Genomic DNA, 25,752 nt, shown 5'->3' with positions numbered 1-25,752 from the left:
AACTCTCTGCTCCTGGACTGTGGATGTAATGTGACCTACATTCCTCACATGGCCTCACATTCCTAGTGCCATGATGGACTGTTCCCTATAATGTGAGCCAAAATAAAGCTTTGGTCACAGCCACAAAAGGAGTAACCAATACAGTGTGGGAGGGGCTTCCCAGAGCATAACTTATGACTGTTGTATTTTGGTTTGTTCTGTGGTCGTGCTAGGGATTGAACCCAGGGCCTTGTGCATCGTTCCCTTCCTTTCCTTTTTAACTTTCTTTCTTCTTTCTGTCCTTCCTCCTCCCAAACTCATCTTTTGTTTGTGGACCTAGAATCAAACCCAGATTCTTGCTCCTGCTGGGAAAGACTGCACCAATGAGCACCATCCTTTTCCTGAAACTTAGGGAGACCTAGTGCGGATGGGCGCTGGAGAAAGGAGATGGACGCACGTACCCACTGCACACACTGTTCTTCTCAGAGCAGTGCTGAGTGTAGCATGTGCTTGCTCGTTAATCAGGGAAGCGCTGCTGGAGACAGAGAGAGAGTGGGAGCAGAGGTGGACAGGGAGATGTGAGGAGAAGACCGACAGCCACCTCAGTCCCAGCCTGGTGCCAACTCTGATTCTCTGGTTTCAGTGTGTTTCTGGTGTCAGTTGAGATTTAAAGATTTATTCATATTTATTTTATTTGTGTGAGTGTTTGCCCATGTGTGTGGGTGTGTGTGTGCGCACGCGCGTGCACCACATGCATGCTTGGCACTCACAGAAGTCAGAAGAACACGTTGGATCTCCTGAACTAGTTATAGACTCCAGTTGTGAACTGTCATGTGCGTGCTGAGAACCCAAACCAAGTCCTCTGAAAAAGCAGTAGGAGCTCTTAAGCACTGGGCCATCTCTCCACCCCACCTCCCACCCCCACTTTTAACCTGCTGAAACCAGTCCTAAGCCACAAGAAGCTTTGAAAATGTTCCTGTGTCTGTTGTCAGTACTGTGAGTTTCTGGGAAGGCGATTTTCTGGGAGAGCTTAACCCGAATTCTCCCTACACTTTCCTCACTGTCCTCTGCCAGGACAGTTTGGCAGTTCTGCAATATCAAGTTGGGACATCTCCAGTGACCCTCTTGGAAGTTGTTTTATTGAAATTATAATGCACATGCGTGTGTTTACAGTAGTGTAGGGGTGGGGCTAGAGGATTGGATGGCTCAGTGGAGGACCAGGGTTCAGCTCCCAGCACCCGTGTTTGGCAGCTCACAAGCTTCTGTAACTCCAGTTCTAGGAGCTCGAACACCTTTTACTATGGGCGTGCGCACGCGCACACATGCATACACACACACACACACACACACACACACACACACACACACACACCGTACATCCACACAAACAGACACATAAAAATGATAAAGTAGTGTAGGAGTTCTTGTATCTAGTTACAGATAGAGCTAGGATTCTTACGTAACAGCTGGCGTGCACCCTTTAATGTAGCTCTTGTGGGGCTGTTTCTGCTCTTCATGCCAGTCACATGATAGGCACCCTCACCAATGCTACCTTACAAAGACAGAAACAAAGTACTGCGAGATTGATTAAGTCCCCCAAGACCAGGAGCTCAGAGGGAGAGGAGCTGTTTCTCTCCAGTACCTTGGGGGAGCGAGAGCGATGCTCCAGGTTCCAGAGGCCACTAGGGTTCAGACCAGACCAGTGTGTGAGCCCAGGAAGCCTGCCTCTAGCCTGGCTTCCTCAGCACCTGAGGGAAGGGCTCTTGCCCACGGGTCATTTGGACATTGAATGGAGTGCTGGGAAGGCCAGTGCCTCCTGGCTGGCTAACTCCAAGGTCCCGCAGTTGATTGCTGGGGCTGATCTTGACACCTTGGTGGCAGAGTCCCATGTGGTATGTAGTTTGGTGGCTTCATGTTACTTTGGCCAGATTCTGGGGAGGAACAGTAAATTAGGACAGTGCAGACATCTTTTTCTGCCGCTCTCTGGTGTCTGCCTTTTTCTCTAACTCGAGTATCGAGTAAACTGGGACAAGCTGGAGTTTACAGATCAAACAGAAAATGTACTGGGCAACTGCGTTTAGCCCTTCTCTCTGTGCGCTGGCTGTGTTGAGGAGCAGGGGAGGACAGGAGGAAGGAAGGGCAGATCACCCATAACTCTTCCACCCAGAGATAATAACCTTTCTGATCATTTTCCAGATTTCCTTCAACACAATACTCCCCAGACTCCACTGATGCCCCCTCCCCCAGCCCTGCTCTGAGACCGAGGTGGGCTGTGCCTGCTTTGTGTTTTGCCATGTGGAGAGACACTGAGCCAAACCTTTGTGCCTCCCACCCACATCCCCCCTCCCCCCCCCCCCCCTGACTCTGAATGACGCTGCTTGTCTGGCAGAGTGCATCTCAGGAATGTCCTCAGTGGGGTGGGGAACAAAGCCTTCTAGTCCCAAAGCCTCTTTGTCTGGGAGGCCACAGAGACCTGGAGTGTCTTGGGTTTGCTCTCATGTGCCCTTGAGTGGCTACAGAGCTGGGGAGAGAGTGTGGAGCTGCTTTTCCTGGTTTCTCTATAACTTTAGAAGGACCTCTCAGAGCGCCATGTTAGGAGCAAGTGTCCCCCCACCCCCACTCTCCCTACCCCACCCCTGGCCATCAGCTACCAGGGCAGGCCCCTGCCTGCTCATTCCAGGTGGGGACTGGCAGGTCCTTTGCCCAGGCTACTTAAAAGATCCATCTAACTTCTTTTATTAGGAGGAGGTGTGTGTGTGTGTGTGTGTGTGTGTGTGTGTGTGTGTGTGTGTCCATCCATCTGTCCACTTGCTGGCCTGCCTGTTGGCCTGTCAGCATGGTGTTCAGCAGGTGTTTTCTGACTTTGCACAAAGACCTGTTTGGGCATGGTGGTGGAAGCCAACCCTGAACATATGTGGCCCTTGCCCATACAGAGCTTTCTGGGCCCCTAGTCGTGGGACAAATGGAAAAACAGTGTGAGTGACCAGCTAGCCTGTGCTGAATGAGCTGGGTAGATGGGAACGGAGCAAGGCTCTGCAGTGGCAGCTCCTTAGCAGGCCAAGAGGCCTTCTTGCCTTTATGGCTTGGTACAGTGTCTTCAATTATTAGCACGTGAGTTGCTGCAGAGCCCAGTCTATGGGCTTGGGGGTTCCAGCTGGCTCCTTGGCTGGGATTGGGACTCTGCTCCCAAGGGAGGTCTGTTTCAGTTGAGAGGCCAGCCATGAGCAACTCCAGTTGTTCCCCAGTACTGTGAGGCACAGCAAAGCATCTGTCCCATGTCCTCCTCCCCTTGCTCGCTCAGCTAATCTGGGAACGCAGAGGGTGAGCCATAAGGAAAGCATTTCAAGGGATGAGACCCAAAAGATAGGTGAGAAAAAACAGATCTTGCAAAAATGATGGTCAGATGACCCTGGAAGGTCAAACCCAATGGGGAACAGAGCATTCACTGCTAGTAAAATGCTTCTCCCACTCAGCCTCTTCTTGGAGCTGGAGATAAAGAATGACTTCTGGAGTATTTATATTGGAGAAAGCTATTTACATTACTGGCCCAGTCCCTAAGGGTTGAAGTCCACTGAGGGGCCTCCTGTGAACCTTGGGAGTGCTCATCAGTAGAATTAAGCTTTCTCTTATCCAGCAGGATAGAGAACTGAGCTGGGTGGTATGTAAATACAGAAACATCTTTATTCCTTGTCTTCTACATCCTCCTGTCCAGAATGAAAAAGAAAAACATTTCCAAGTGCATCTGAGTTCATGAGACAGGTGCAGGTCTCCAAAGTTCTGCATGTAAATCAGAGCTAAGTTGTGCAGTTTGAAGGAACCATGTGGAAATATTTTCATGGAGTTTGAAGGAACCATGTGGAAATATTTTCATGGAGTAAAAAGACTGATCACAAAGCAGATCTTTGTGTTTTGATGAACTGATTTACTCCATCGTCTGGCCCAGTGGAAACCATAGCTGTACTTTAGACTCACCTGGGAAACTTTAAAAGTTCTGGAAGCCCCAAACCAGCACTGGAGCAATGAGAGTGACCTCTCAGGGTGGGCCTGGCATAAGGATGATTCAAAGTCTGCAGGTAGCTACTTGTCTTTGGTGTGCATGTGCTTAAGGCACAGAAGTCACTGGAGGTCAGCAGTGAGGGGTCTTTGTAGCAGGAATCTTAAAGAGTCTTGTTAATAAAATCAAACCTGAGGCCAGGTATTGGGGTGAATGCTGGAAGATCAGAGAAGCAGAACAAGCCACAGCTTCCTCGCCTTGACAGTTCCTCAGCTGATCCTGTTTCCTCAGACTAGAAGCCTCTGAGTCCTCATCCAAATGAATCTCAGCTGAACTGTGTTGTTCCAAAGCCTGAAAGCTTCACCAGCCAAAAGCTTCTAGTTCCTGGTTTTCATGCCTTATATATCTTTCTGCTTTCTGCCGTCACTCCCTGGGATTAAAGGCTCACTTCTTGGGATTAAAGGTGTGTGTCACAATGCCTGTCTGTTTCCAATGTGGCCTTGAACTCACAGAGATCCAGAGGTATTTCTGTCTCTGGAATGCTAGGATTAAAGGTGTGAGTGGCACCACCTAACCTCTATGCTTAATATTGTGGCTTTTCTGTTCTCTGACCCCAGATAAGTTTATTAGGGTGCACAATATTTTGGGGAACACAATACCACCACAGGTCTTTGCTTAAACTCACTGGTATGAAGATGCAGGAATCTCCTGGATGTGTAGAAGGGCCCCATGGAAGAGCGCAAACCTGCCTGACATCCGAACAATGGAGCCCCATCCAGCAAGGAAAAGGGACAGGCTTCTTGGCTACCCTGGACCCAAGAGCTGCCTTCCTCTTTGGGGGAAATCATGCTCTTCAGCTGAGTATGGGGCTCTGGGTGGGATGCACATAGAGCCAACGGCCGTATCTCCCTCATAGCCCTGTGCACCATGGATGCCTCTTGTTAAGGTAAAGGAGTTGAGCTCTGAAGGTCAAGCAGTCCCAATGCTCTGGGCATGGGGAAAGGTTTGCCTCTTAAGCATCATTTTTGAGTGGTGGGTATGTGCTACATTTTGATTGTGGTAGTGGCCAATTGCAGCTAAATATGTTTACCAAGCATGAGACAGTAAAATGGAGTGTGGTTATAGCATGTGAGTTTTATCTCCATTAGAAAATGACACCCCCTCACCACAATGTAATTAATCCATAGGATGGGGTTACATTTCCCAGGGGAAGAAAGTATTCACACCTGTGGCAACATGGAACCTTGAAACCATAGTGCTAAGTGAAAGAAGGCAGACCCAAGGCCACATATCCCCTGATCCTGTTCACAGGATAGATCCAGAACAGGCCAAACACAGAGATGGGAGCAGATTAGTGTTAGGGACTGTGGGGAGAAGGGAGCGGGAAAATGACTCAGGGTGGGATTCTGCTGCAGTGATAAGACAAAAGCCTGGAATTAGATATCAGTGACAGTTACACAGCATTGTACGTTTTCACACCACAGGACTGTAAACTGTGAAAGAGTAAGATAGTAAGATGTGTGTGCATGCACGTGCATGTGTACACCTCTGTTTGGAAGAAAGAAAGGAATCTACTTCCTATTAAGAGGCATGCACTGTAGGTTCATTCTTGGCACTTTTGAAGAAACGTGTCATTTGGACTTGGATCGCTCTTCTCAAGTGGGGTGAAGGGTATTTTTTCCAGGTGCTGACCCTGCAAAGCTGAGGGTCCTTTGCCCATCGGGAACCCATGCATTATTTTCAGCCTCACTGCCACCTCTGTGTGATGCTGTTGCTTCTCATGGAGTCCTTCCCAACATTCCTAACCCCTGGCCCCCAGCAATTGCGTTCTTGAGGGTGCTGTGATGGGGGCTCAATCTTGGGAAACTTGTGAGGGGGAGGGACGCATGCATACGCATCTTCCTGGAGTATGGTTTTATAAAAAGCAGGTCTGCTGAGGCTGGTGTTCAAAGGGAAAATCAGGCTGAATCATGGCTCTTCAGCAAATGTAGCTGTATAAATAGAAGTGTGCCTGAGACTGTGAGGGACCCATGAAGCTCAGCCTGCTTGGTGTGCTGGGCAGACAGCTACCACTAGGAACCTAGTGACTGCCCAGGGTGAGGAAAGCTAGAGGGGGAGGTCCTGAGGAGGAGGGCGATGAATCGGGCCGTTGCACAGTCTAGCTCTGCGTGGGCCTTGGAAGTCCCAAACAAGAATCTTATTCATGATTTGTCACCCCAAGCAGACAACCCTGAACTTTAACAGAGCCAAGATGGAAAGCCCGCACAAGGGCCTACAGTTTCTAGAATGAACTACATTCTTATTTCCCCTCCATCCACTGAAGGACAAGGAAGAAACCGAAATGAAAGCGTGGGGCATGGTGGGGGTGAAGGGAAATGTGATGAGCAGGGTCCCTGAACCTCGATGGAACAGCCACATTCCTCTGAGGGCTGGCCTGCCCTTCTGAGCCCTGGGGGTTGAAGAATGTCACAGGGCTTGGTGCAAACTGGCACAGTGCCTCTGTTGATTGTTATTCGCAAGAGTCTGTAGCCAGAGCCCTGAAAGATGCCTGGCGAGGACTGCTGTCTCTTGGGTCCTTGGCACCTTGCTAGATGTGTGTTATTGTTCACCTTCCTTGTGAACTTAATGAGACTTGGAATCACCATTGAACCAGTCCTCTGGGTGACTCCCAGGGTGTCTCCAGAATGGTTTAATTGGGTAAAGAAGACCCACCCTAAATGCCAAGCAGCACCTTTCAAGGGGCTAGGGTCCCAGTCTGAATGAAAGGGAAGGTGGCCTGAGCCCAGTGTTCATCTCTCTGCTTCCCGACCATGGATGCAGTGTGCCGGCTGCCTCACGCTCTTGCCATCCATGCTTTCCTGCCCCAGCTGTCCCCTCACACGGGGAGTCCAAACACACCCTTCCTCCTTACCTTGTATTTCTCAGACATCTTTTCACAATAGCGGGAAAAGTAACTAATGCAGTACCCAAACTCACAAAGCCTGACTCTTGACCACACGGGGCTTATGTCTACGCTGACATGACCCAGGACATGTGGCTTGCCTAGAAAGTAACTAGGAGAGATGGAGCTGGCAAGGGAGCTGAGTGGAGCTGGTCACCTGTGGCTTCATGGAGAGAGCACTTGAGCGGAATGTAAGTGATATGGATCCAGAAGAGAAAGGAAAAGGCACGTGCTCGTCCCCAGAGTCTCGCACGGGCCTTTGGGCCTGTGTTTCTTCGAGCTATGTCTCTCTTAATGCTTGCCTTTCCCCTAAATGTTCTAGAAAAAAGGGAAGATGTCAGTCTGTTCTCAGAGCAAAGCAAACCAGGTGCTGCTGTGTCCACCCCACCCACTGTCTGCCAGGTCAGGAAGCACAGCCCCAGCCCCGCTGTCCATGAGACGCTTGTCTGGTGGCATTATGTGCCTCTTAGGCATCCGAGCGTCTTCCCTTATAGACCCTGCATCTAACAGAGTGATCTTCAAGGGCGCTTGGCTCCACCTGTCTCCTGCCTCCTCTAGCCTTCCTGTTCTGGTCTCTGTGAACTGCCTATTGATTATGATGGACCAGGAAGCAAAATTAGTGGCTCTGATCACCCTCAACAGCTTGCTGGAAGTGACTCCAGCTGACAGATTGCAGACAGCAGTTCTTTGAACTTGAACATTCTTGGGTTTGAACCCCACTGTTACTATCCCTGGGGTTGCAGTTGTGTTGGGTTTTAATCCAGCCTCAGTACTCCATTCCCACAGCTGTGCTTGCAAAATGGCTGTGGGAACTGGAGACGGTGGGGGACAGCCGATGGCACAGTGCCAGCCGTCCTGGTTAGGCCAACCTCTCGTTATTGCCATCTCTACTTGAGCTATTATCTCAGTGATCCCCTGTCTGTCCACTCCTCTCCACTTCATTTACAGTTTCTCACCTCCACTTGCTGGACGAACACTCTGGGGTGGCTCTGCTCACTATCTTTTTAGTCTCCGGATTCACGTTCTTCTTTTGAAGCCAATTCCCCACCAATCCCCGTGCCTTGTGGGCCTGTGATCCAGAGTCCCTCGCCCAGTAAGCTCTGTGAAAGCTTCAATGATCAATTGTACGCCCTTTTCCCAACCAACCCCAGACCTTGCCCAGTCCTCTGCACTCTTAGAACCTTGGAGACATTCCTATATTAATCTGATTTCACCTGTATATTCAGCACCTGTGGGTGTTGAGGGCCCTTCTGAGCCACTTTTGTCTCCTGGGGGCCAGGCACACACTTTGTACCCTTTGGCTTAGTTTGCATTTGCTTGTGTGAAACATAAACAAAGACTGTTTTCCAGAAATCAGTAGCTTTTGGGAAAGGATGAGGAAGTGAGGAGGCGTTTGGCATATCCAGTGTCATCCTTTTCCTCTTTGGGTCGTTCTGAAGTGGTAGCCGAGGCCTGGCCTCTTCAAGAGGTCCAGAAGTTCAGGGAAAACACAACCTAGACCCCAGCTTCCTAGCAAGGCCCTTTCACTTTCTTGTCCACCAGAGCTAAGTGCAAGGCTGTGAGTCTCTGCGCTCACAGCACCCTTGGTTTGCATGGCTCCTTCTCTGAACTCATTGTAGTCTCAGCAGATAGGAAGCTTGTGAACAGCTGTTCAAAATACAACAGACCCCACCAATTAAGGCCTGAGATTTTAAGAATCTGAGTCTTGTCTTTTCAAGATCTCTGGGACCAGCATACATCAACCCTGATTAAGTACTTGTTAGCTTTATAGCAGGCCAGGTTTGTTTGCTGACTGCAAGTATTCCAGGTTATGAGGTGGTGTTAGAGACACTCCTCTGTCACTTTATGTCACGTAAGAGCTGTCATCTCCCACCCCACCCCCCATTTAATTCCATCCTAGCCATTGCCAGTGCTGTTCCACCTCTGCCCATCTGCCTAGGTCCTGCAGCATCTCACCTTGCGTGAGAACATGACTTCCAACCTTAGTAACCCTGGGGCCAAGCTGGGGCTCCGGCAGAGAGGCCCCTCTGGCTCTGAGGGTAGAGCCTCACCCAGTGATGGTGCTGCCAGGATGCTGGGTTCACCCTCTCGTGATGCTTCCCATCCCTTGTGATGTGTCTCCTCTCTATCTAATCAGAAAGACTGTGTCCCAACTTCTTGGGTAGACATTTGACTACCTGAAAGCTCCAGTCTTTGCTCTGTCTTCTGGCATGCCCAGTGCACTCTGCTTTTCTCTTTCTCTGGTCACTTATAACTTGCTTGGTGTGGCTCTGGGTCTGATCAGCAATGCCAGGAAGACAGGGGAGTCAGGGTGGGGGTAAAGAGGCACAGTCTTCCAGCAACCACTCACTGGCCAGAGCCCAGTCATGGTTGACACAAGCCTGTACAGTCCCAGATCCTACTCCAGAGGCTAGGTTAGGAGGATTTCAAGTCTGAGCCAGCCTGGACAACACAGTGAGTTTAAGGCCACCCAGGATATTTTACTCAAAAAGTAAAAAAAAAAAAAAAAGGCAGGGATAGAGTTTAGTTGGTAGAATGAGTGCTAGCATGTGTGAAGCTCTGGGTTCAATCCTTATATTGAAAAATTGATAATAATGGTGGTGATGGTGGTGATGATGATGGTGGTGGTGGTGGTGATGATGGTGGCAGTGGTGATGGTGGTGGTGGTGGTGGTGGTGGTGGTGGTGGTGGTGATGGTGGTGGTGGTGGTAATGATGGTGGTGGTGGTAATGATGGTGGTGGTGGTGGTGATGGTGGTGATGGTGGTGATGATGGTGGCAGTGGTGATGGTGGTGGTGGTGATGGCAGTGGCGGTGGCGGTGACGGTGGTGGTGGTGATGGTGGTGATGGTGGTGATGGTGGTGATGGTGGTGATGGTGATGATGGTGGTGATGGTGATGATGGTGGTGATGGTGGTGGTGATGGTGGTGGTGGTAGTGATGGTGATGATGGTGGTGGTAGTGGTGATGGTGATGGTGGTGGTGGTGGTGATGGTGGTGGTGGTGGTGGTGGTGTGGTGGTGGTGGTAGTGATGGTGGTGGTAGTGATGGTGGTGGTGGTGGTGGTGGTGTGGTGGTGGTGGTAGTGATGGTGGTGGTAGTGATGGTGGTGGTGGTGGTGGTGGTGGTGTGGTGGGTGGTGGTGGTGGTGGTGGTGATGGTGGTGGTGGTAGTGATGGTGGTGGTGGTGGTGGTGGTGGTGTGGTGGTGGTGGTAGTGATGGTGGTGGTAGTGATGGTGGTGGTGGTGGTGGTGGTGGTGTGGTGGTGGTGGTGGTGGTGGTGGTGATGGTGGTGGTGGTAGTGATGGTGGTGGTGGTGGTGGTGGTGTGGTGGTGGTGGTGGTGGTGGTGGTGATGGTGGTGGTGGTAGTGATGGTGGTGGTAGTGATGGTGGTGGTGGTGGTGGTGGTGGTGGTGGTGGTGGTGGTGGTGGTGGTGGTGGTGGTGGTGGTGGTGGTGGTGGTGATGATAAAGTGGTCCACAAAGACAGGACGATCAGGCTGCACACAAGGAAAGCAACAGGGGCTCCCAGTGGTGGGTAAGCTGTTAGGGTTCAAGTTATACAACAGCAGCCCATGCAGTTGAACTCTGTAAGCTGGCTCCAGGCAGACCAATTGAGAGCAGAATTATAAATGAGAACAGGCATGGGGACATAGCTCAGTGGTGCAGCATATGTGAGGCCTGGGTCCCAGGTGGGGTGTCTGCAGGTATGTATGTTTGTACGCACGTGTGAAAAAACAAACTGGAAAGGCGGAACAGATCCTCTGGGAAAGCCGTCTGCTCCAGTGTTTTAGTGAGGGGTTATTCCAGGTCCTTCGGTTTTCAGCAGCTTCTCTTCAGGTCTGACCCAGGCAGGAGCTGATTGATTGATTGACTGATTGATTGATTGATTGATTTTGCACTCTGGCCACGGAGTGCTGTGTGCACAGGAAGTGAGTGGATTTGTTTCCATTTCATTCTCTCACTCAGTCAATAAATACTGGACATGTTGTGGGTACTCTGGAAATGGAGGCCAAATGCAGCGCCCTTTGTTGGAGGGTGCACACACACTGCCTCAGACAGCTACGGTATGACACAGACAGCATTATGAGAGGGCGTTGTGAGCTTCTGATGGCTGCTGTGACAAGTTACCAAGCTCAGTGACTCACAGCAATACAAATTCATTAACTTACTGTTCTAGAGGAGCAAAACACCCACTGGACTCTGGTCCTCCCATCCCCTCACCTTTTCTGTCTCTTGCATTCCTGGGCGGATAGCCTCTTCTTCTGGCCTCAGCATTTGGCAACTTCACTCCTTTCTGGCTCCTGCCCCAGCCTGTGTCTTCTCTCCTTGACTCTCCTTCTCTTTCTTTCCTCTTTTCAGGGCACGTGTGAGGACTGGGACTCACCTGGATTGCCCAGGAGCTTCCCTTCCTCCAGCCATATCTGTGAAGTCCCTTTTACTATGCAACGTAGCAGAGCTGTCTTCTGGACCATGATTTAGCCTTGCTAGAAGTGAAAGCTGGTAGCATAGGGTTATCTTCCCAAGGAGCTTTGCTGTCTTAAAGGCTAGCCAGGATGCCTCAGGAGGGATGCTATGGAGGGCAAGGCCTGGGGAAGGACAGCATTTAGACAGAAGGGCACTCCCTGTAATGTGTGGATCCCCAAGATGGTCGAGTGGGGTGCATAGGCTTGGCCGTAGAATATGGCAACAAATGTGGTAAGTGGTACTGTGAGACTCTGGAGAGAGATAAATCAGGAAAAGCTCTTTGTCATAGGCATCCATGAACAGGTATGTATTTTAGAGAGCTGTGTATCCAAACTAGTTCAGCCTTGGAGTTATAGCATTTCAGTGATGGAAAGACATTTTTTCTCTCTCTCTTTTTTTTTTAAATTGAAAATGGTTTTCATACAATATTTTCTGCTCATGGTTCCCTCCATCTCCTCCTGGGTCCTCCCAGCTCCCCACACATCCGACTCCATGCCTTCTTTTTCTCTCTTGAGCAAACAGACAAAAACAAAACTAGAATTAAAAACAAAAACAAATAAAAAGCACAAGACACTCCCTACACACATACTCAGACACACACACACCCACACCCCCCACACACAAAAAAAAACAACAACAAAAACAAAAACCATAAAAACACAAAATCAAAGTCAGAAACCATAAGAGACCAGTAAGATAAAATATGTCCAAACAAAACAATATGAGTAAAAAAAAAAATCTGCAGAAACACCATTAAGTTCTTTTTGAGTTGGCCATCTACTGCTGAGCATGGGGCCTGCCTCTAAGTGTGGTTAATATACCCTGTGAGACTCCATTAGAGAAAACTGATTTTTCGTTTGAAAGCAGTTGTCAACTGGAGATAGCTTCTTGGTTAGGGATGGGAGCTCATGTTTACTTCCCCCTCTGAGCACTGGGACTCTGTCTGTCTTGGACCTGTGCAGACCCTATGAACGCTGCCACAGTCTCTGTGAGTTCATGTGTGCATCAGTCCTGTTGTGTCTGGAAGACACTACTTCCTAGAAGTCCTCTTCTTCAGCATAGATCCCTGAGCCCAAAGGGGAGGGGTTTAAAGAACATTTAGGACTGCATATTCCAAAGTATCTCACTCTCTGTACACTGTCCAGTTGTGGGTCTCTGTATTACCTCTCATCTACTGCAGGAGGAAGCTTCTCTGATGATGGCTGAACAGGGCACTGATCTATGGGTAAAGTGGAATATCATTAGGAGTCATTTTACTACTGTGTTCCTTTAGCAGAACAATAGTATTTGGTTTGATGGAAGGACTTTGAAAAAAAAAATGTATATCTAAATAACTTGAGAAGGTGAAGTTGTAAGACCAATGTTCCTTGGAGAGAAAGATGAGACTGATAAGCGCACCGGGGCCATAGCTCAGCTGCCAGCAAGGCCTTTGGAGGGTGTTTTCTTCTTGTTAACTGTGAAGGCAGGCATTGGTAATGGAGGAGCTACCCTCTGAATATTGGGCCAGCCAGGCCACCGCCACTTCTCCAGCAAGTGGTAAGCCCATGGCTCCCTTTGAGGTTGTCTGTCTCAAATTCAAGGGCCTCTTTTCCTCCCACCAAGACCTTAAAGCCGAGAATGCCCTTCCCAAGCCGGTGTTTCTCCCAAGCCCCACAGGAGTCCCTTCCTGCTGAGACCACGGGTCCTTGGTGGGGTGTTGCTGGGTCTGCAGAAAAGCAGTCACTGAACACACTTTCTTGTGTTTTTCTATAGCCCTGGAGCAACTTCTGACAGAGCTGGATGACTTCCTCAAGGTTCTAGACCAGGAGAACCTCAGCAGTGCAGCCGTGGTGAGAAAGAGTGGCCTGGCGGAGCTTCTGAGGCTTTACACCAAGAGCAGCAGTAAGTAGAGGCCTGGGGCCGCAGGTGCCTGCAGAGTGCTTACCTGATCAGGCTCATATAGCATAATGTCATGGGCCTTTCATAACACACCTTTATTTTCCTCATGTCTCTGGAGGCCAGCTACCTGAGAGCAAGGAGTCAGCAGGGCTGGCTCTTTCTAAGGGCTTTCTCCCTCTGTCCTCACACAGCTGCCTCTGCATGTGTCTCCTAATCTCATTTTGTGAGGACTCCATCCACATGGAATTAAGATCACAATGAGAGCTCAATTTTAGTCTCTATGTCCAAATTAAAGTTCTGAAAGCCTGGGAGACTAGGGTTTAATATATGAAGGGGCACAGTTGAGCTCATAACTGTGGTAGCCTGACTTGGCTGGGAACCCTCCACATACTCCACATAGCAGCTGGTAAGTGAGATTTTAAGTGCAGTGTGGTCAAACCCTCTCCCTGCTGGCTGACAGAGAAGAGACAGGAAGTTTAGAGTGCTTCTGTTTGTAACAGGAAGTTGTTACAAATGCCTAGGGTTCCCTTGTATACTACCCAAAGGGGACGGCACGTGTATGAACTAGTTTCTTCAAGACTACCCCATGTGGTTGGTGCTGTTCCCACACAGGGAACTCAGACTGTGGAGTTTAAATCCTTGACTAGTGTTATGTAGCCTGAGGGGAGAAGAAAATATGGCTTTAAGATTGTAAATTGCAGAATCACGAGTTCATAATTTTCCATCATTTTTTTGTGGTAGAATTCACATACAATAAAGTACACAGGCCTTAAGTATGCAATCAGTGACCTTTGATAATTGTATATACCAGAGTAACCCCTATCTAAAACAAAACAGGATATTCCTATCATCCAGAAAATCCTATCATGGGCTGGGAAGATGTCTGTAAAGTCCCTGCAGTGCAAGCTTCTCCAGACCTGAGTTTGATCCCCACCACCCACAAAGCCAGACACTGCAGTGTGCACCTGTGTTCCCATGGGGAGGTGGAGATGGGAAGGTCTCCTTTGGGTGCTGGCCAGGAAGTGTAGGTGGAGAAGCAATTAAGAAAGATCCCCAGTGTCAACCTCTGACCTCCATATGTACCTGCACAGGTGAGCCCACTCACATGCAAACACACCCACACTTGTGCACATGCACATCTAAATAAAAGAGGGCCCACACACGGCCACATGGACACACGCAACACAAGGCAGAGTGACTAAGGACCGACATTCCTAGCTGACCTCTGACCCCCACATGCATATGCACATACAATTATTTATCTTAACTCCAACCTTGCTCTATTTTCTCTAATCTCCTTCCTATCTCCACTCCAAGGTATTGCTCTAATTTCTCTTGCCTTAAGAAGGTTTTTGCTCTGGAATCATGTGTAAATGCCATCATACTATGTCCTACTGTGGATCCCTTGGAGCCTCACTGGGGCTGGGGATGTGCCTGTAGTTTTTTCCTTTCATCTCTGGAGTATTGAACCCTTGGCTGCCTTTTCAGACTCTTCGGAGCTGTGTGTATAATTTGTTTCTTTCACTGCTGGAGTATTCTACCCTTATTTACTCATTGGTGTCTGTCTGGGATGTTCATGTTTTTTAGCTGTATAGCTTGAAGGCTGCTGTGGATGCTCCTTATAATTTCTTTGGATGGATGGTTTCATTTCTAGCAAATTCAGAATTGCTTTTAGAAGAAAAGCTTTGTGAAGTCCCGACAGCTGAGTGCAGTTGATTTTTATTTCAGGTGTCTGTGACTAGATGTTCTATGTGGGGACAGTAAGGACCATCAGAGGGCATCTAATCCATCTGCCTTTCTACAAGAGTGGCTATCATCCCTGCCAGGGGAGGGAAGTATTCACCTGCTCCAGTTGTCACAGTTCAGAACACTCCCTGAATCTAGCCTGAATCTTGCAGGCTGCTCTTTGGGGCTCCCTTCCCTTTGTTCCTGGCAGAAAGTGTCTTTTCCCTGTAGGGCAGTAATGTGGAAAGTTGAAGTGTGTTTCTAGATTCCTGTGGCCATTCCCTTCTGGAGGAATCATCCTGGCTACCCACTCCCCAGCATTGAGGGCTTGCCTTTCCTCTCTCCAGGTCACTGCACAGTTCCCAGGCTCCCAGCTTTGTAGCAGCGTCTGCCAGGCTGCACATCAAAGCAGCCCTGGTGGGAAAAGGAAGGGAATCCACACTACAAAGAGGGAAGGTTAGAAGAAGGATGAGTCACCTCACAGAGGACTCATTGATGGAACCTTTTAGACAGCAGAATCCCAGACCTTTAAAGATGTAACACTGTAACACTGTCATAAAGATGTAACATTGTTATAAAGCTGTAAGTTTGTAACAATGTTATAAAGCCCATCCCTGTGAGGAAGTTGGCTGGCTGTCATCTGGAGCCAGTGTACAGGCAGTGCCTTCCGGATCCCTTTTGGCGTAGTGTGCGGCATGGTTCTCTGTAGGGTGGTCTTTATCTTTCTGACTTCCCCAACTCTTGGCTCCTGCTACAGAAGGATGGTGGGGATCTGATCAGGTGTCTCCAGTGTGAACAACTCCAGAGATCCCCAAGTCCACTGATGAATGTGTTCAACCATGTTGAGACTTGTGATTACTGCTTGAGATTCTCAGGGGTGACACCCATGTGTTAGTTCTGAGAACTTTGCCTTCTGACATTCTTTGCACTGCTTAGACTATATAGAATTAACACAGATGGTACCAACCGTGTTCTGGGACAGCGTGTAATGTGTACAGTGACTCATAGTATGTCATCTAATCCTTCCCTCATATTTGTGAGGGAATTGGTGTTATGGCATTTACCAGTGAAGTGACCTAGGCTTGGCAAATCGCTTGCCCAGAGGCCTGCAGTTGTGACCAGTGAGCCAGGGCAGGCAGACCTAACCATAGTCTTTTCTTCCCAGTTCTGTCACCTGGATTAAATGTGCCATCCAAGACTGAATCCTAAAATACTCCCACCCTCTTATAGCATTTGTCTTCCTCTTGACACCCCACCCCCCCCCACCCCCCCCCCCCCCCACCCCACCCCACCCCCACTGTGTCCACAGACTCAGCTCACTCTCTGGCCTTGGAGGGGAGACACTCTGCTCACTTGAAGAAAGACTGTCTTCACATGTATGGTGGAATTGGGGGGTGTGGGGTGCATGTGTGTATGTCCATGTCCATGTGAGCATACATGTGTATGCATGTGTATACCTATGTGAGTGCTTTCATACTTTTTAAATGGGATCATCTATCTGGATTTTCTGAGCTTTTACATTTTAGCTTGGTAGGTCCCTCTGTTTTTGGCTGATGACAGGGAATAGATTGAATGCTCTTCTATCAGGGACTTGGCAGCCTATGGTATGCCTTGCCTTTGTCAGCAAGAAACATGTCCCCTGCTTCCCATGCTTAAGACTGCAGCATGTTCCAATGGTTGGCCCTCTACAGAAGGCACTGCACATGCTCTGTCCATCCAGCTATGGCCAAGAGGTTCAGCCTTCCCTCCCTCCCTTGCCCCAGTTCTGTGAGAAGTGCCACGCTCTGCAGATGACAGGCCCCCTTGCCTCCTCTTGGTAGGCATCTCAGTCATGGTGCTTTCAAACAAAGCCAAAGACTTTAGATAATATTGCAATGAATAACTTAAAGTAAAACTCTGTTTATGTGCTGGAACTTATCTGTAAGACAGTTTTCTGGCTGTGGAAATGCTAGATTAAAGGATGTGATGGTGTAAAATTGTCCTCCAGAATCAAGTCCATGTGATTGTCAGTTTACAGTCTCTGGGGATCCATTTGATTTTGCAGAATGGTGGCAAAGCATGCTGAATTTGAGGTGTTGCGATTTCCCCTGCCGTTTCCTTATTGTGAGCCTTTAAGTTACTTGCCTCTGATCTTTGTCAGCTATAAACTCATCTTACTTTTTCATAGTCCCTAAATTTGAGTTTTGTTTGGTCCACAGGCAGGCTTTCATCTTGATGGCCTTCCATGGGGCAGAGAAGACCATCGAGGCTTAGAGATTAGGGGTACTTTCCAGAAGTAACCACTCATAGCAGAGCTGGGCAAAGCCCTGTCTCTCACCTCTCCCCACCCTCTATCATACCAGTGGAGATATCCAGGCCGGGCCGATGCTGCTTACTGATCCTGGCAAGGCTGGACACTGAGATGGTGTGGCTGTGACTGACAGCCAGAGCCCATCTAGCCTCCTCCTGACCCTCTGGGTTCTCGAGCTCTTTTGCAGGCCCTTGGCTGGAGTCAGCAGTCTATGGCCATGGAGGAGACTGACATTGAACTGGATCCTCTGGCAAAGGTTTGCATTGAGTCTATTGGCTCAGGAATATGGTCCAACTGCAGGAATTTGCCAGCTATGTGTTGCTAGGAAATGCAAATTAAGGGCCACAGAGGACCATCAAGAGGGTTCAAAAGAGGAGAAATCATGAAGGGCTTCCTCAGCAGCCTCCAAGAATGGGTGCATAGGGGCTAAGAACCAGGCATGTGGCAGGAGGCTGGCTCCCCTCTACCATTAGGCACCAACCAGAATGGTGGCCTGACCTATACATCAGTAATTTAAAGGAGGGCGTGGGTTGTATTACTACAAGTTTCAATCCACAGCACAGCAAAGGACTGGTGCTCTCCACTCCCTATGTCCAGCCTTTTTGCCCTGAGTGTTTTGTTCACTCACCTGCTCCTCCTCCCCAGCCTAGGCTGACTCTGCCTCCACCCTGGGCTTTGGGAGCTAAATGTCTAGACCCTAAGTGTGGTTTACTTTAATCTAGACACTTCTCATTTTAGTCCGTTATGATGATTCATGACAAAGGCAGATGGGAAATATTTTACAATGCCACAGGGGTCTAGAGTCATCTTTAGTTTGTGGAATGTGCTGAGCTCTTTGAGGGATGAATGAATGTCCTTTCATTTACCCATTCTGGTCCTGCGGCTATCCTCTGTGGCCTTCCCATCTCTGTCCTCCACCCCCAGGCTAGAAAGCCAGCAGCCAGCATCTAGTCATCTCTACATTGGAAGTCTTCCACCTGTCTCTGTGACTAGCTCTTTTATTCAGCCTTTTCATAATTAATTACCTGACTTTATTTCACATGTATGGGTGTTTTTCCCTCCATGTGTCCATGTATCACGTGTACGCCTGGTGCCTACAGAGGCCAGAGGAGTGAGGTGCAGCCCCTGGAAATGCAGTTGCAGGCAGTTGAGAGCCACTGCGTGGGTGCTGAGGACTGAAGCCTGGTCCTCTGCAAGTGTAGCAAGCTCTCCTGATCACCGAGCCATCACACCAACCCTGTGCCTGGTGCTCTGCCTGGTGCTCTGCCTGGGCCCCGAGGATGTGAAGATACCTTGGTGGACACTGTCTCTTTCTGGAAGCCAAACAAAGTTGCATGAAGCCACATCTTCTGTTTTTCCCTCTGCAGGTTCTGATGAGGAATATATTTACATGAACAAAGTGTCAGTCAACAGGGAGCAGAACTCAGCATCTCCACATGAAGGTACAAGGCTGCTGGGCTGCCTGGCTTCAGGCAGAGGATCCACAAGCCTCACCCATCCTCCTCACCTCCCTCCCGGCCAGCTGAGACCAGACCCAGGGGTTTATTTTTGGAATGCACATTTTGGTTAATGGTATTTTGGGCTCATATATTTTTGGATGTTTCGATGGGGCCACCACCTTCTTGCCTATTGGACAAGGAACATGTCCCTAAAATCTCTTGGCTTTTCCCAGCATCATTGCAGGAAGAGGAAGTCATAATTCAGACATTCTAGGAGAGCAGCCGTATGTGGCGCTGATCCCACGGTTCCAGCCCTGCCTCTTTGGGTAACAGCTTGCTTGGGAGGAGGGAGGAGAATTGGTGGTATCAGCCACTGTGATGTTAAAAGATGAAGCTCACAGCACACTCCTGGGCAGCATGGGTTCTCTCCTGGAAGGGATTGGGGCCTTGCCCCTGGCACCTTGCTCCTCTGCCCAAAGCACTTTCGTTTAGAACCTCTGGTGTGTGTCTGGCCCAGAACATTCTAGAATATTCAGCAGCAAGGCCATAAGAAGGTTTTCTCTAAGTCCCAAACAGAAAGACTTAGAGAGAGGTGGGAAGTCCCCCAGAGACTCTGCCATGTCCTGATAAGGGCTTGCCTTTGAGCCCTCAGCCAGCCTGTGCTGTCTTGCTGGGCTGGTTGAGCTGGAGAGACCTGGAAACCTAACTTCACTGGTGTGGTGTGCATGCCTTTTCCCCACCTCCCCCACCACAAGTCAGGGGCTGAGAAGCTCATGCAGTGCCAATGCCCCCTCCACCTTCTGGGTAAATGGTGGGAGGAAAGAGCCATAATCACCAGGTTGGTGCTTTGTGTGGCTCAATATAGTGACTGGCTAACAGCTGCCTGCTCACTGAAGCTCTGTGGCTGGGCCATTTTTGAAAATGGGACAGGTAGGAGAGGGCTGCAGAGCCTTCCAGAAGCCCCACGCTGGCTACTTCTGGGGGATCTGTGTCGGGATGGTCATTGCTATGTCCTATTCTTGGAGGAAAAAAACCCAGCTTTGGTTCTTGGGATTGCCTGCCTGGGTAATTAACACCTGCTCAAATAGAATACAGGCCAGGGACAGGGCAAGTGAGCAGACATCCCTGGGTAATGAGACCCTTCCACCCCTCACTGAAGCCTTCCCCTCTTGCTGCCCACAGTGGCCAAGGAACAGGATCCACTGGCCAATGGGGAGGCCAGCCAGCACTCCTCAGCCCCGCAGAAGAGTCTTCCAGATCTTCCTCCACCCAAGATGGTGAGTGTCGGGCCAGGACACCTGATCCACCTCCCTGACTCGGGTTCTCAGAGCTTGTGTTTGTCCTCATGAGTGTCTGACCAGTCCTCCCAGTCTCTGACACATTCTGAGCACATTCTATGTGCAGGACACAGCCCGGGGAAGTCAGAACACAGGAAGCCTGACCAGGACACTCCAGGTGATAGGAGCAATGTGCCTGGGGAGGCTTTGTCAAGTGTCACCTTGTACCTGACACTGCAGGGCCATAAACTGTTCTGGTCACCAGTGCATGAATCTGTGACCTTCCAAAAGGTAATTCTTAGCCAGGTGTGGTGGCTCTTGCCTATAATCCCAGTATTCAGGAGGCTGAGGCAGGAGGATCTCCATGAGTTCAAGGCTGGCCTAGGCTACAGGTGAGTTCCAGGTCAGCATGGCCTAAAGGTGAGACTTTGTCTCAAATATACAGAACAGAGAAAGGGTTTGTACCACATTGCACCTTGTACTTGAAACCCACCAGTCTTGTGAAGCTGGGAAAGAGACTTCCTGTTGCTAACATGGTCTTCTACTTGCACCTCCTGCCTGACAGCAGCTGAGCAGCCTCTTTGTTGACTTTTCATTCACTGCCCTCTGCCCCTGGGGCTGGTTCTGCCTCAGGGACTTCGTACTTTCTGGACTACTGGCTTGTTGGTGACCTCCGCCTCCTCTTCTCTCAGAAGCTCTCACACTTTCCTGGCCTGGATAAAGGAGCCACTGTATTCCTGATCTGCCTCAGTTATAGTATGTCCAAGCATGGCCCCTGTCATTACTGATGTAGTTGTCTTATTATTTATCTCCTCTATGAGATATGAGCTCTACAGGACAAGGATGGTATCTTTCATCCACTACCTCATATCTAGTGTCTATATTAAGTAGGCCATATAGTAGTGGTTGCACACTTGGATGGGTGGATGGATGGGTGGATAGGCAGGTAGGTTGATGGTGATTGGGTGGATAGTAGGTAGGTTGATGGTGATTGGGTGGATAGGTAGGTAGGTTGATGGTGATTGGTTGGATAGGAAGGTAGGTTGATGGCGATTGGGTGGACAGGTAGGTAGGTTGATAGTGATTGGGTGGATAGGTAGGTAGGTTGATGGCGATTGGGTGGATAGGTAGGTAGGTTGATAGTGATTGGGTGGATAGGTAGGTAGGTTGATGGTGATTGGGTGGATAGTAGGTAGGTTGATGGTGATTGGGTGGATTAATTGGTGGGTAAGAATAGGTAGGGGTGTAGAAGGGTGGATACATGATGGGAAGATGGATGAATAGGTAGTTATGTGGATGGCTGGATAGATGGATGGGTGGCGGGTAGGTGGATGGATATTTGGACGGAGAGAGTGTGTGTGTTCAGATCTCGGTTTGGCTAGCACTCGTTCTTTGACCATGAGCAAGCTGTTTCAAGACTCCAACCCTTTGTCCGTGGTGTTTAGATGAAAGCAACGCTGGCATCGGTCTGACAGATGGTCCGGCTCACTAGGCTAACTGTAAGTCACACAGTACTGTGGGCACCACATTAAGCCAGAATTCAGAGGGAGGAGTCACAGTGCTTACATGTTGAGCTACATTAAGTTTCTGTGCTGTGATAAACACTGTGGTCACGAGTGACTTGGAGAGGGAAAGGTTCATTGCAGCTCCAGTGCAGGCCCGTCACTGCGGAAAGTCAAGGCAGCAACTTAAGCAGGAAGCTCGAGGCAGGGACTGAAGCAGAAGCCACGGAAAGTGTTGCTTCCTGGCTTTCTTCTTAATTTGTCCAGTGTGCTTTCCTACATCATCCAGGACCACCTGCCCAGGGTGGCACTGCCCAGGATGGCCTGGGCGCTCCTGCATCAATCACTAATCAAGAAAATATGCATGACTATGGGCCAATCTTATAAATGCGTTTTCTCAATTGTGGCTCCCTCTTTTCAGATAACTCTAGCTTGTGTCAAGTTGACTTTTAAAACATGCAGAAGAAGCTCATTATCTCATAGTCTAGAAGTGACAGAGTCAGGATTTGATCCCAGATTCTTTTCCCAAGAAGGAGGCTTTGTAGAAAAGACCCAAGGCCACATCTAGAGGGTTGTCTAGGAAGCAGGGGTCCTGGATCAGGACTCCATGGTCACTAAGCTCTGAGCAAGTAGGCCATCACCTGATCTGTGAGGCTCCAGTAGTCCCAGGCCCAGAATGGCTCTGAATCAGCCTCTAATTCAAGGCTTTCTAAGGACAGCAGGGTCCTTCAAACTGGGATACACAGCTCCACCATATGGAGCATAGAGGTGGTTCTTGAGACCTGAGTCAATGTCCCATGCTTGAAATCCCCTGAGCTGAGTGACAGCTGGTAGAACTCTCCATGTCAGGGAGAATGACTATTGGAGGGCCAATCTTTACCTCTGGGGTCCCTGTGATGCTGTGGATGGTCTCTTCCTGAACTTCCACCCCTCTCCATGCAAATCTGTTCCCTCACTGCCCATCAAGGACTGGTGACTCTGTCACCATCTCAGAGTGTTGAGAGTCCTGGCCCAGGCCGACATCAGGGAAGCAGAGGAAGGATCTGAACATAGGCTTTCTTGCTAGCACAGAGTAAGGGGCTGTGTTCCTTCCAGCTTCCCCCCACTCCACTCTCAACCCAGTGCTGTGGGGGTCTGGGAGAGACACCTTCTGAAGCTCTCCTATCCAGTTGTGAGTGGGTCTGATATTCTGGAGTCAGGAGAGGGAAGAGGAATCTCTGACTGAGGAGGTTCTCCAGGCTCAGGCCCTGGGGTGGAACTGCCATGTATTCTGCCTGGGAGGCCTGGGGGGTAATGACTCCTGTCTCCTCCTCCTGACTCACCTGACTCTGCTCCTCTGGAAACACTGGACTAAGATTTTCACTGCTTCAGGCAGAGTGAGCAGGAAGGCTTGGGGCACAAGTATGATCATCACATGTATGTGGGCAAGAAAGAGAGGGCCTGGGTAGTAGAGACTAACTGGTAAGTTTTCTGGGGCTCCCAGGCATCGCACACCATGACTTAGCTGATCAGAAATGCCACCTGCCATTCCAGGTACTTCTGGGTCAACACCTGGAGGGAAGGTGTATTCACCAGGCAGAGTATTCTGTAAATCTGTGTTTTACAAACACAGTGTAGAGAGCCTGGGTTTGGCCTTTGGTCATAGTTCTAAAGAACCCAGACAGAGTGAACCTGGAAGCCCCTGGATCAATGCCATTCTCCAGTGTAAAGACCTGAAGGGTCTTCATATGAGTAAAAGGGTGGAGAAAGGACAGGTAGACACTGTCCTCTCCAGAGACACTTCCTGTGTTGTCTGTGATGGAACTTCAGTGTGGGAAGAGGGCCACATCTGAGAGAACGCTGGTGCTGGAGTTGAAGCAAACGTCACTACCCAGGAATAGCTCCGTCTCAAAGGCTCTTCTGAGGTGTGGTGATAGTCCTGTGGACAGACTCCAGGCCTGCAGAAAGTTCTAGCAACACCCGCTGACCTTACAGTGCAAGCCCCTCCCCCTACCAGATGGACATTCTTTGATGGAAGGGTATGGTGTGTTCAAGGCCTTCCAAATTTTGTCCTAGACACCCTCCAGTGCTTCCAGATGTGGCATGAGGAAGGGGTGGTCTCTACTACCCAGGCCCTCTCTTTCCTGCCCACATACATGTGATGATCATACTTGTGCCCCAAGCCTTCCTGCTCACTCTGCCTGAAGCAGTGAAAATCTTAGTCCAGTGTTTCCAGAGGAGCAGAGTCAGGTGAGTCAGGAGGAGGAGACAGAAGTCATTACCACCCAGGCCTCCCAGGCAGAATACATGGCAGTTCCACCCCAGGGCCTGAGCCTGGAGAACCTCCTCAGTCAGAGATTTCCTCTTCCCTCTCCTGACTCCAGAATATCACAGTGCTACAGGAAAGCTTCACCCAAATGCTGGGTCCACAGTACCTGTCTGGACCAGGATGGTGGTCTCTGTCCTGAGCTTGGGATGCTTGTCAACCCTGACCCCTGAATCCCTAGTGGCTAGGTCCTCACTTCAGTCCCTACAGAGTCAGAGGAGACTGGGTCCTGCCAGCAGTGACGGGCAGCCAGGGGTCTGGAGCAAACTTGTGGGTGTGGACGTGACTCAGCTGAAGTCTTTCCAGGCTGCAGTCTGCACAGCCAGGTGCTGTGGTCATTGCAAGAGAAACGGATGTCTGCTGGTCACAAGGTACCATCTTGGCAAGCTCACCATCCCCATCCCACCCCCTCTTAACCATGACATCAGCACTGATCTCAAGGGAACTTCCTGATGGGAAAGAAGCTGACACCCTAATGGCATTTCCATGGCCAGTGTGAGAAGGGGTCTACCCACTTACCATGGCCCCAGAACTTTCCATAGTGTGCACCCCAGGGAAGGATGCACGGATACCCCAGGTCATCTGGGTTACCCTTCATCTTTGGAGCTTATGTTCCATCTTAGGGACTGGTACACAAGCGACCTCAGCCCTTTCGTCCACCCACCAGCTACCTGCTTTGTTTAGTACCGTTTTCTTGCACTGACTACACTTCCTTAGCATGCACAGTCTGGATTCCTCCATGCTGCAACCAGCTGAGATGAAAGTCCCCAAAAGGCAACAGTTCCCTAAAATATGTGCTAGTTGGCTCTTTAGAGAACAAGCAGAAATGTGGACGTTGGTAAAGTCTGCAGCTCAGGGAGGGTTCTTCCTTGTCTTTTCTGATGACTGATTATTTCAGCATTGAAATCAAATCCTTCTGCATCCTCAGTTAATGACCACTCCCTTCATTAGGGTTTCTATTGCTGTGAAGAAACACCATGACCAAAAAGCAAGTTAGGGTCAAGAAAGGGTTTATTTGGCTTACATTTCCATATCACTACTCATCACTGAAGGAAGTCAGGGCAGGAACTCAAACAGGGCAGGAACCTGGACACAGGATCTGATGCTGCCTACATGGGCTTGCTTCCCTTGGCTTGCTCAGCCTGCTTTCTTACAGAACCCAGGACCACCAGCCCAGACACAGAACCACCCACAATGGGCTGGGCCCTCCCCCATCAATCACTAATTAAGAAAATACCCTACAGCTAGATCTTATGGAGGCATTTTCTCAGTTGAGCCTCCCTCCTCTGAGATAACACTTGTTTGTTTCTATTAAGTTGATAATATAAAACTATCTACCACATCTAGTCACAATCTTTACATCTTATTGATGGTACTTAACACAGTGGTCTTTTCTCCTTAGCCCCGGAATATGAGGCCCTCTGTCCTTTGATCTCTGATGATAAGTCACTGTCTCATGGGACATTGATGTTTTTCTATTTTGGGAGGAGGGCTAGTAAAAACAAACACTTACTGGACACTTAATATTGCCCAGCACAGTTTAATCCTCCGTGACTCCAGGTGACAGACATTTGTGCTTCTTATTATACAACAGCCCAGACAAACCAATATCCACTGTTGGGGTTCACCACACAGTCCTACGCCATCTCTAATGATCCATCTACAGTAGATTTTACTTTGGGGAGAATCTCAAGAAAACTGCCTGGCATGCTACCCTAAACAAGATGGCCTCCCCTAGTCACAGACCCTGTGTTGATGAGTGTAAACCATGACAGAGGTTCTGTTCTCCCATTTGTTCAGTTCTGGCAAGTCCCTCCCTGACCCAGGGCCAAATTTTGGGTGCCTGGAGTGTCCCTCCAGACAGGACCTTCTTCCTCACAGGAAGGCAGCCAATTTAAGATGTTCAAGTCCCAAGACTGTCCAGGGAGAGAACTCTTCCCCTCAGACCCTGGGAG

General features: G+C 49.5%; 1 protein-coding gene across 3 annotated transcripts in view; it reads left to right on the top strand.

Moving 5' to 3' along the window:
* Nucleotides 1–25,752, top strand: part of Afap1l2 (actin filament associated protein 1 like 2) — a 100,271-nt gene that overhangs the window by 47,987 nt on the left and 26,532 nt on the right. For all 3 annotated transcript variants that reach the window (XM_036173601.1, XM_036173591.1, XM_036173612.1), the window contains 3 exons: nucleotides 13,134–13,262; nucleotides 18,642–18,716; nucleotides 19,896–19,990. In XM_036173601.1, the coding sequence (XP_036029494.1) occupies nucleotides 13,134–13,262; nucleotides 18,642–18,716; nucleotides 19,896–19,990 (299 nt within the window). The remainder of the gene's footprint in view (nucleotides 1–13,133; nucleotides 13,263–18,641; nucleotides 18,717–19,895; nucleotides 19,991–25,752) is intronic.

This window comes from Onychomys torridus, chromosome 1 (genome assembly GCF_903995425.1).
Source record: "Onychomys torridus chromosome 1, mOncTor1.1, whole genome shotgun sequence".
Lineage (NCBI taxonomy): Eukaryota > Metazoa > Chordata > Mammalia > Rodentia > Cricetidae > Onychomys > Onychomys torridus.
Note: the sequence above shows the minus strand (reverse complement) of the source record. Positions and strands in the feature narration are given on the sequence as shown.